This window comes from Camelus dromedarius, chromosome 13, assembly GCF_036321535.1.
Source record: "Camelus dromedarius isolate mCamDro1 chromosome 13, mCamDro1.pat, whole genome shotgun sequence".
NCBI classification, from domain to species: domain Eukaryota; kingdom Metazoa; phylum Chordata; class Mammalia; order Artiodactyla; family Camelidae; genus Camelus; species Camelus dromedarius.
The window spans coordinates 33,996,394-34,008,676 of record NC_087448.1 but is presented as its reverse complement, the minus strand read 5'-3'; the positions used below and the strand labels follow the sequence as shown (position 1 = coordinate 34,008,676).

General features: G+C 33.8%; 1 protein-coding gene across 7 annotated transcripts in view; it reads right to left on the bottom strand.

Annotated features, from left to right (window-relative positions):
- Positions 1–12,283, bottom strand: part of PCDH9 (protocadherin 9) — an 858,857-nt gene that overhangs the window by 254,792 nt on the left and 591,782 nt on the right. The window contains exon 5 of one of the 7 annotated variants that reach the window (XM_064492888.1): positions 8,591–10,769. The exons of the other annotated variants lie outside the window; for them this stretch is intronic. Within the exon in view, the coding sequence (XP_064348958.1) occupies positions 10,738–10,769 (32 nt within the window). The 3' untranslated portion in view covers positions 8,591–10,737. Of the gene's footprint in view, positions 1–8,590; positions 10,770–12,283 lie in introns of those variants that run through there. 7 annotated transcript variants of the gene reach the window in all.

Sequence of the window (12,283 nt, the reverse complement as noted above, 5' to 3'; positions counted from 1 at the left end):
TTCTCTGGGTAATTAAAATAAAAGCAGGCCTAACCCATCAGCGAATTTATTCAGAGGAAGATATTTCTATCAGATTTCTTCAGTGAACTGGTCTACTAACAAATAAATATACAGTCAATTTAAACTATAAATATTATCATGTATACTCTTTGCCAATTGGTATACAAATTAAGATGGATCTTTAAAAAAAAATTTTCAGAATTGATTTATCTTAAGGATAGAATTACCCTGGATTTCAGGAACAGGAATTATTGAGTAAATAATAAAAGCAGAAATGAATAATGGAAGTAAAATTTAAATTTAAATTTTAATTTTGTTTAACTAATAACATTTTTGAAATAATATTTACATTATCAAATTATATGAATTCTGCCTTTGGAGTGCAAAATACTTATACTGTCAGACAATTTGGGATGCTTCGACACCGATTTTAGAATTTGGTCCTTTTCCTTAGTTGGTAAGACTGAAATACACCGCATAGGATGTGCAGTTCATATCTATATTTTTATTACTTTTGTATCCTCAAAGAAATTGAAATAGAAGCAGCCTGGTTCACTGCTAGTGGATTGCTTTCACCTTTTCTTAAGTTTTGCAGTTCCACTTGAGTTGAAGAGCATTAGTTATCGGTTAAAAGAGGGTTTTCAAAGTTATGGATTTTAGCACTTTCGTGACTGAGGATTCTGATGCTCAGCAAACTTGGCTAAAACCTAGAAGGTGACAGATGCGTGAAAAGTTGAAAAATAGGACACACAACTAACTGTAAGCTCAGCTGATAAACTTGCCTGAGATTTATCATTTCTTAAAGTGCTGATGCCGAAGTAAAGGTGGGAAAACTGATCACAAATGAATTTCTGGTGCTTTCCTCCTCTCACAACCAGTAATCAGCTGGAGACCCAAGTTAGACTCTATGTAAAAAGCAAAATATATCTCTATCAAGAGATAATATAAATTATCTAAAAGTCTGATCATCTGAATATTTCCCTGATGCATTCACTTTCCTCCATGGAGACACCTGAAGCAAGTCTAAAAACAAATATTTCTAAAAACCCACATAAGCTAGAACCTTGTACTCTTTTAGATAACTTGTAAAAATGTTCCTCAGCTTCGAGGAAGACATCATTCCACCTGGGCTCCTGCCGTCTTATCCCAAATGTGCTACGTCTTTGCTCAGGGAGGAGCATCTGCCGTGAGGCTTCAACAGGGAGAGCACACTTTGAACTGAGTGTCAGCTGCCTGCCTTTAGACAAATCACTCAAGTTTAATGACCTGCAATTTTTTTCATCTTCCAAGTGAAGTTAATAGTTGCTCACTCTGCAGGGCAGTGAGAGGATGAAATATTGGAGTCAGCCTGCTTCAGGGCATGGGTGAGCGCTCAAGACATCTATTGAGTGGCTATCGGCTTGACCCATGGGGACGGTTCAACTAGGATGCTTGCTCACAATAGCAACTTCTAAAACAGGGATCTCAACTGCTTCCATCTCAAGCATAATTTCTGAGAAGCAAATGGCCAGAGCTAGAGACTACAGTGTGTCTCCAATAGTCCACGAGTTAAGTAGAAGAAACGGAAAGTCAAGCTTTGAATGAACAATGACCATCCATTGAACATTCCATTTCCAGCATATATACTTCTGTGAAAACAGTGCTAAAAACAGCCACAATGATGATAACATAAGGGTACGTAATATGAGGTAACATGATACATTCAGCGAGCATTGGAGGGACCGTTTGAGTTCAGATTGTTCTCTGACAAGTAACCACACACCCCTTCATCTCTTGAATTTTCAGTCAGTCTTAAAACTTTTTTAACCTTTGCACATCTGACTGCTGCTTAACTATCTCAGCAAGGCTAGGTCACTGTTAATTCTGTCACTGATCCCCACTTGAGACACTCATTTTAGGCCTCCACTTTCCTGCTAGTGTAGGTCAGGGAGACTTAGTGATCAACACACAGGGGCCGGGACCTCTAGAGTAAATGCCTTCCCACTTTTTATAACCATGGAAACTGTATATTTAATAGAAGCCCCTCCATTCTACAGGTACATGGTCTCTTAATTGCTTTGTCTGTAGTTTTGGCATGCATAATAAATAGGGAACTCTTTCTTCCAAAATTGATGCTCCTGTTAGTTTTATTCTGCAGTAGCCATTAACCACAACTAAAATATAAATATATAAATCATATTAAGTGTTCCATAATGGAGATCATAAAATCTACTACATAAAATGGCTTCATATAAATATACTGAAGTATATCAGCAGCCAAAATGCTAAACTTCAAGCTGGAAAAAATATCACAACAGGGACAAGAAACATTAAATAATCACCAAACAAAATACTGCCACATTCATTTACTGAAGGTCAAAGACATGAATGAGAAAACAGCTGTTATGAGAAAAATGTGGACCAGTGGTGGAAAAACAAACTCCCTATGCAAAAAATTCTGCTGTCAACCTGGACCTCTGATCCCATGGTATGACGTGGAGACAGGAGGTGAAAGAAAGCTATCAATCAATAGTGTTGTTTCACTAAACAACATGATAAAAAGTAGGCTTATTTATTTACACCCATCTTATTCCAAACAATGTTTTGAAGTAGCTTGACTGTCAAATAATAATCCAAAATAGTGCCTGGCACACAAATATTGAAATACCTCAAATATTTGAAGAGAAAAAGAAAGTAAGGAGAAAGAAAAATGACAAAGGTAGGATTTATTTTAGATCTAGCTGACAAAATCAGTATTCTTAACTATTAACTTAGAAAAAACAATCTTTAAAGATCTCTCACCATAGCATGTTTAATGAATTGATCTTGGAGATAATTTTTTAAACCCAGGAAATATTTCTGGAGTCAAAATTAGATCTGAATAATAAGATTTTTGAAGACGCTCAAATATCTTTCTTGAAAATGAAAATGTATCTTTGAATTCTCAAGTTTTCAGGATCACTAGGATCTATACATCTCAAAAGACTATGGATTCAAGCCTGACATAAACCACATCAGTCAGCATTATATGTGATATATGTTTTGATTAAAAGGTAACAAATAATTTCTTGTAGTATATGCATATAAGTTTTATGTTTCCCTACCCCAGGTAAATTTAGCCAAAACTTCCTTTGAGATTACACAATAATTGAAAACATCTTTGTTAAATTATCTCATTTTTCTAGAATTATTGGCATATACGATTTTATTTCTTACTAGGCTGCTTGAGGCCTAGTATTCATTTCATTTATCTATTCATTTTTCTACCCTCTGTACCTACCATTCTGTCTGACACCTGGGAGATATTCAATAAAATGCTTATTAAACAAGTATATGTCAGATATCACCATAATCCACATGTGGAAAAAGTCTTTAAACCTTGTATGAGTGCTAAATATTGCCAAATTCTAAGGCATGCCGGCTGGTAGTGGTGGGAAGTGACTGCTAATGGGTATGGGCTTCTTTGGGGGTTGATGAAAATATTCTAAAATTGAGAGCATTGATGACTGCAATATATTCGTGAATATATTAAACTAGGGAAACGTACACTTTAAATGAGTACATTTTATGGTGTGCAAATGGTATCTTAATAAAGCTGTTAAATATACAATAAGCTCAAGCATTGACATGTCAATGTTGACAATTTTTCTCCTATAGACTCAAGCTGATGTTGAAAATAGCCTAGGAGGATCAGAGCAGGAGGAGAGGACAAAAGTGGAAATGTAAGAGACTTCCAATGGGTGAGAGTTTTCTTAAGCAGGGGTTGGTCAGTGATCACAGATATGGTCAGTGAGTGTGAACTCTTGGCCATAGTCTTGCCAATCTTCACTTCTACAGATATTCCTACATTCAGAGACCCTAATTCTTCCTTCAAATACTTGTATTCCCATTTTTTAAATGCTATGAGAGCTATTAAGCTTTATCAAAAAAAGAGTTATGCCTCACCTTGGAAGCAAATAGAAACCATAAAGTCGTACTTTTTGAATTCCAGTGAAAATGTGTAAAGATATTCTGGTTTAGCTTTCTAGAACAAATTTCAAAAGGCAAATCAAAGTCTTAAGACTTTATGGTCACTAGCAAGTCAGTAGCATTCCATGGGTGGGATAAATTAATTGTCAAGACAGCACAATTTTTAAGCCAGGCCATATTTTGCTATGTGAAGGTCTCCTGCAATACTGGGTGGTGAATAATAAGGAGATTAGCATTAAACACACCATCTGTTGTGGGTTTTCTCTTCCAAAGAAGATGCACAGTGCAAAAGTGAATTCCCTGAAGTCCAATGTTATCAGAGATGCTTTTAATTATAGCATTTGTTTCCACTCCTCGGGACAACAAACTTACACTGGAAGGAAATGGACAGATAAAAGACTAGTAAAAGGAAACTCATGACATCAAACTTAACAAAAGGAAGTTCTCTTTTCGAAGCCGAATCATATAATTACTGTAAGATTTCCTCCAAAGATTCAGATTTCAACCACAGAAATTGAATCAGAGTCCACGTGTGACCAAGAAGTGGTGTGCCAGGTGCTGCTATGAAAATTAGCAAGACAGAGGCTGTCTCACATTTTTTTCTTCAGCCTCTTTGTGGTTTCAGATGCCTCCTGCTCGAAGCTCTGCCTCAGAGATCTACATAATAATACAAAATTTACACAGTCTGCCAGTCATCCTATTAGATCTTGAAAAACGTACCTCATCTAGTCCGCATAATAACTATGCATATGGATATGCAACACACCATCAACTAACCCATTTCTCTTCACGCCCTCTTTCAGTCAGTCTCAAACTTAAATCTTCCTCCTGAAAGCCAGTGAGAATCCTACGCTCCATCAAGTCATTCTGGGTAATGTGTTGAGACCAAAGTGTATATCATGTATATCATTACACACCTAACCTACCATAATGAGATTAAAATAAAAAGGTACTCTTATTTTTTAAAAGAAGGACAAAAAATTGTATTCTATTTTTTTTTAAATAATAATTTTGGCTTACCTTTACAGTTTCACGCTGTTATATTCCACATGAGAAAATAAGATTATTTCTTTCTTCTGATGGCACCTATTCTAAGAACAACCTGGGTAAATTAAACTGTCATTAAACAATTTCAATAACCATCCTGGTATTTCACTCATCTCAAGAAATTGTTTTCATACTAAGGATAAAATATTAACTAGTTGACTGATGGTTGCTAGTACTAGACAGTCTTGTTCTTTTACTATCTCTTAAGAAAAATTAACAGACATCCCTTTTCGATGTTCAACACTCTGTGCAATTATTTAGAATGTGTTTATAAAAGCATTTCTAATGCTGATAACACTAAGTCCAGTGACCTGCAAGACTAGTACTCTGTGGTCAAAACTACATAAGTAGTACGTAAAAATAAACAGACAGCCAGACTGGGAATCATAAATGGATTGTCTTCTTTAAGCTCCAGTTCACCATTAGTGGAATCCATTATAAAATCTCTTTCTCAGTAGCAGAATAAAAGTTACAAAGGCTGAAGCAAGATCTTGGTTCCACCTTAATACTCTTCTGAGGGCAGGTATTGTCCATCAATTCTTGTTAATATTTCCTTACATTTCACAAACTCTCTTTGGGCTCCAGACATAAATCCTCTACTTACTCTCCGCCCAGATAACTGAAATTATCTCTCATGTAGTTTAGATCTCTCATTCACCAAAACACCAACAATAAGCTTAGGGTTCTATAGCCCTCATTTCTGTTAGTTTGGACTGCCTTATTATTTATTTATTTATTTTTGTAAATTTGACTTTCTCTCCTTGAATCTCATTTTTGTCCCCCACAAAACAAGATCCATACATCAGCTCTAGAATGTTCTTGAAATTGCATGCAAATTTATGAGTATGTGCGTGTTTATTTTTCTTGGAGTGGTTCATTTCAGTGTCATGGACCACTGACAATTTGATTAAAGAAATGGATACTCTCTTCAGAAAGATAAATGCATCTGTGTACCTGCCTATGAGATCGCGATCATTTTCATTTACTTGATAATACTTTCTTACCACCAGATTACTGACTCAATATTTAGATTAAAACTTTTCAAAAGGGTTTATCATCCCATGCTCTATTTAGTCATTTTATTAATCTAGAAAGAAGCTATGCTATTTAGGTAGAAAATATTTCATGGAAAAGCCTAGAAAGCTACTTCTCAAATCATCCTGATAAAATATCTACTCAGCAGAGGTGTTTTTAAGTATGAAACAGATCATGATTGCTAGACTGCCATGAAAGTCCACAAGTCCTAGATTACAAGCAAATATTAATAATACAAACAGCTCACACCTTTCCATTTTGATTGGTAGGGAATTAAAAAGTTACCAAATTATTGGCCAAAGTAGAGATATTACCATGCATCACTTAAATGGGTGATTCATTTAAAATTTCCAGTTACTTCAGGCTCAGAGAATTTATTATGTTGCTATAATAATCATTTTAAACCCTAAATGTCATATATCTCTCACTTATCTCTAACACCACAAAAAAAATCCTGAATATTTCTCAGAATTATCTTCATTATGTTAAGTTGTTAAGAAAGTGTCATTAAATGCACTTCAAACAGCATTTATTTAGCTCCAAAAATGTGTAAGTCATGTTGGTTGATAGAGAAGGGGACAAAATAATGTCTTTGACCTCTAGAGGGTCATAATTAAAGTAGGAGGAAGTTTTTATAAATGTTAAAAATGGTAACATCTATCTTAAGAATATGGGAAAAATGGCCTAATTCCAATTAGAAATAAGCTAAGGACACTTCAAAAAGAAGGTGGTATTTAAATTAAAGAGAAATAAATCTCTGTTATGTAAGAGAAAGTGTTGAGGTCATTCTAGTTAGAGGAAATAGTTTACACAAAGGAAGATAATTAGGAAAGCACATGAATTGCAAAATTAGTAGTTTTGGGAGACTGAAATATAGGGGTGCATGTTGTAAGAGTGTATTGTTCATATTCGAACAAACAAGAAAAATAAATTGTCTTTGGACTGTGTAGAGTGTTGATTATCAGTGAGAAGTTGAAACTAGGTATTTTTCTAGTGTAACTAGTACTTTATATCCCTTATGCAAATATCAAGTGCAAACAATTAAAATTAATTGAAGTTGTATCTCCCTTTCTCTATACTAACAAATTATATCAGCCTTCCTGACAGAACTTTCTGAATAAGTGAAATTCAACAAGATTGCTCCTTGCCTTATCAATTTTTTAAAATAAAATGGGTTACTTTAAAGAGTATTTTATCTATTCATTGAAGAACTTAAAAGAGATATTTTATAAATCAAACCCTTTAACATATTCCCTATTATTCATTATTTTATCTTAAAAAAGTAATCACATTGTACTAAGAGCTAGAGATACTGACACTAGAGAGGACCTGAAGATGACCTCACACTGTTCTATCAGAAGACCTTAGAAGTGGCTTGTCATGATGCTGGCCTTTTTTTGCTTTTAAAGGACTAACTATAACCTTGAACTGTACTGTGGTGAGTACAGTTGAACAAATGATCTTAGTACCTGAATATACGACCAACAAATGCAGTTTCAATTTTGACCTAAGACAAAGAGACTAAAAGAGGTCTTCTGTTCTTCTGTGGCCAACACTGTGTTTCAAGCTGAGACCATTAAGCGAGTGCTTTATCTTGGGTCAACTCTATTATTGGGTTAGCACACTATCTACACCTTTGTGATACAAGCTTGCTCCATTTCAAGCCACATCAAACAGAGACCTTTAATACAAAGTTCTTTCTATGGGATAAGGGCAAGAGAAAGCATTCACATCTGAGTGTCACTCATACACTTGCTAAATACACCAGAAATAATGCATTGATGAGTTGATTTAGACTCTCCAATAGATTCAGGGAGCAATAAACATAAATGAACTAAAAGTAGGAAAATATTAGCATAATGACAGATTGGAATTTAGGCAGACTAAAGACATCACACTTGAAAAAGTGAAAATGATCAGAGAACCAAAATAATAATATATAATATTTACAAAAAAGAATCATATTAGCTGAAATGTTGAGATTAAAATCACAGATTTTTTTAAACTTGACCCATTTTCAATTCAAGTAATGCCTTTTGGAAGAAAGTAATCACTGTGACATTGTATACATTTCTGATGAAATGGATCTAACCCTGAAGCTGTTAGCCTTTTCTGCAAGTCACTGGATGGATCAGCTGGGGTCTGGGCTCAGCTGGGAAGCTGGAGTGCTTCTGGCTCTCATCCTCCAGGAGGTTAGCCTAAGCTTCTTTGAATGGAAGTCTCAGGGTTCCCAGCAGCAAAACAGAGCAAATCCCAACATGCCTACACTTTGCTACCTCTTTATGGGAAGAACTACAAACAGCCTGACTAGGGGGGAAAAAAAACCTACCATAAAATTATTACATAATGTGTTCAGGATTAGAAATTTTAAATGGCCAATCTGGAAATAAATTCAAAGTCCCTGGTTAACATAATCTGTTATTTCCAAAAATAAGTTGAAAGAAAATCATCTCATCATGATATCAACATTTTTTTAAAGTAAACTGATTGTGCTGATTGAACCATATCATTATTAACTCCCTAACCACATAAATATATTTTATTTAAAGGAAAATCTAAAATAAATGTGCTATTGCTTGGAATATAGTATAAATCAAGTAAGTAACAGACAAAGAAATATACAAACATACAACAAACAAAATGAGTAACAAATTATTTTAAAAATGATCTTAGGTATCATCTTCATTGACTGCCAACTTTTGATCTATTCTTTTAGAGACATCCAAAAGTAATACTGAATTAACATTCTGAAGGTAAACCCACCTTAGTACAACTGACATTTACATTATGGATGTCATCACTACACACTTCCAGCTCTGAATCCCAGGGTATTTCTCAGAATTGGCAGGTGAATGTCCTAGTGTCCTGAAAAAGTAGATTCCTCAAAATACAGTCTCTGCATGTGCGTGTGGTGCTCAAGTTTCTAACACAATCTCAGGCAAAATTCCTGAATTAGATCTCAAATGATTCCTTCCCAAGGAAAGCATTTTACAGTGGTGCAGCAAAAGTTAACTTACAATATCATAGAAAAAACTCTTCAAGATTTTTAAATTATGCATAAAACTCACTTTCAAACCAAAATTGTGAAAACAATCAAGAATGCTAAACAGAGTATGATATTCTTGAATTTTTACATCTTTAGTGGTCCATATATTTTTGGTTGAATGTCACTCATCTCTCTCTCTTTCTCTCCCCTTCCCTCTCACAACTATTTTGTCCTTTAATATTCTAGGATACTGAGCAAAAGAAGGAAAGAAATGGCCGCAACCTCTTCATTTTTTTTTTTAACAATAACTTTGTAAAAAAATCATTTCTTGCTTCACAGAATTTCCCCATGGCATTGGGCCACCTTCACATAGCCATCTATAATTTTTCTTCTGCTTGAAACAATCTCCCACATGCCACTCTTGTTAATGACTGAGATACCCCCTGATGGTGCTTAACATTTAATAGTGCTGGAGCTCCACATTTGCCCAAACAACCTTTTCCATTTACCTTACCTCAAAGGCCTTCTAATTTTTCTTCAGAGACAGAAATCCTTTAAGCCCATTGTATCCTTAGGCTACAAATTTACTGAGATTTAGGTTTCCAATAAGAGCGTTGAGATGAATGCCACCATCTCATTTATGAATCAATTTTTGCCCATCGGCTTTTTACTGTTATTACTTTTTATTTTATTTTGCACTCAAAGGAGAGAACCTCTATTACATGTGTGGAGGGGTGTGTATACATATATATACTCGCATGTTTCACATGTTTATTAAACTGTTGAAAATGTAAAGAAAATGAAAGCCTATGTATACAAAAATTTCTAAATAAATTCCTCGCCCTAAGATCTGTCACACCTTGTCTTTCATTTCTACATTCAGAGGAGAAAGATATACAGGATAAAACTCCTACAGATTATATTTAAAACTGATTAAATAAGTTCTTTCCTTGAATATAATTCATAGAAACTCAATATAGCTGACAGCATAATATATTTTATATAATTGTATGGTTTGGGGTTCTAATGCAGACAGTACCTTGAGATGATGAAATAACAGAGAAAAACCCAATTTTTCCAGGGCAATTACAAATCTATTGTTATAAGAACTTTTTTTAACTTTCCACTGTTTCACAAAGAAAGACTAGGAACAGAGGTTGACTTTTAAATTACTTACTAATCAATACTTCTGAAAGGTTTCCCATACTTTTTTGCCTTAGTTCTCTTTTCATCTGGCTATCATATTAAATGTTCACTTTTACCTAAATCAGGAAACGCTGTTTCAGTGGTCGGCTCTTTATTCCAGTTCCAAAAAAAGGTTTGGATATGTCCTAATCTTTAAACCCAATTAATTGAAGAATTACTGCATGACTTTAAAAATGAAGTATGTATATACTTACCTTTCTTTTAAATCTTACTGACCTTTACAGATTAAGTACTTGAAGTAAAGCAATAAACTCTGACAAGTTATTTCATTACAACAAAATTGTAGGGTGAAATCGCAATATTAAAAGATTAATTTTAAAGTAGCTGTATGGATAGTTGTGTAGGAGGGCATGATTGAGAGCTGCTGTTCCACGGACTCCCAGGAGCTCAGAGGCCCCTGGGGGTCCCTTGGGAGGTGGTCTTCATTGTGATGTGGAGCTGGGATGGTTCTGGGAAGGACACCAGGCTGGGTTCATTTTCGCTTGTCCTGTCTTCAACTACACAGCAGTTTTATATCACAAGTAATACTGCACATGATTGAAAAGTTCTATAATTGAAGAAATTAAAAGTTTGAGAATACACAGGATAGTCAAACTGAATAACCTTACATCTGGGGAAATTATGTGACTCCAGTAATTTCACACAGCTATTTAAGAAAGCAGAATCAAATGTTTTATGTCATGTCAAAAAATGACTGGAATGCCTCACAGGCCACTTAAAAGCAGAGTTTTATTGATTTTGTCCATATAAAAATGATAACTCAAATGGGAAAAATAGGAAGAACTCTAAAAGAGAAATAAATTATCTACCATTTTCTATAAATGCTATGTAAATTTGTTTTGTGCTGCTTAAGATTTCCTATTCTTTATACATTTATATAAGTTTGTATTATTCAAGCCAACAAAATTGATTACATTTGTATTCCATAGTGGTTGTTTAACTAACATGTGATAATGTTTAAATTCGAGGCATAGATAAGAAATTCTTGAATTTTTAAAAGTTATTAATCGAATTATTATCTCTAACTACTGTTCTAAAGATATATTTAAAAGAACATTAAGGAAAAAGCACTTAGAAGTCCTAAAGACTCCTTGCCACCAAAATTCCTAAGCACAGATTTTTTTTAAACCTTAAAACTTCTAAATGAACAAAAATTAACAATTTAATTCCACAGATATTTTAAGCCTCTTATTATCCTCATTCTGAATATCAGAGAGTGGTGATGCATATGAGTAATTCAGCCTTCAGTACTATTGAAAAATCTATGTAACTAGCAAGAGAAAAAGAACCATTCTCTTGAACTTACTTTCTAAAAAGTTAACATAATAGACATGAGATAGAGTCTTTTTTTGGGACTATCTAAATTCATTGGTTGACTTTTTAACCAAGTGAAAATTAGAATCAGGGTAGGAAATAATAAAGTTCTGGGAACAACAAGTGCAGAGAATGAGGATCCCTTTAAAGACATCTCAGTCAAACCTACTTCTATCATTTTCAGAAAATTACTGGAAATTATCAATTGAAATATACAACTATTCAGTGAAAACTGTTCTCAGTGTTTGCTTTTGCTATTTGCTGCACAGCCATAATTTAGGTTGAAAACACTGTTTTTTAAAATTTACCTTTCCCACTTACACTCAGCAATGCCAAAGCTAAAGCTAAATCTAAAAGTGGAAGTATACTTCATTATCTATCTCACTAGATGAAAATATATTTCCTTTACATATAGCTCTATATTTTGATTTATTGTCTTACAGTCTTTTATTCTCTTTTCATTAAATATATAATATAAATATAATAAAATGTGGTAATTTAATGTAAGTGTATTCTTTTAATATAGGTATCCAAATTAATCCTAAAATATGTACTGGGTTCTGTGAAGCCATGATTTAAAAAAATACAAAATTACATTAAAATTATAGGCAATCTTATATTTGATGTTAAAAATATGTGCCTCAGTTGCTCTTTATTATTTAATATTACAAAGTAATGTTAATCTATGATAATCAAACAAAAATCTGTTTTCTACATTTATTTCAGGTAAAAACATTCCATAGAAAT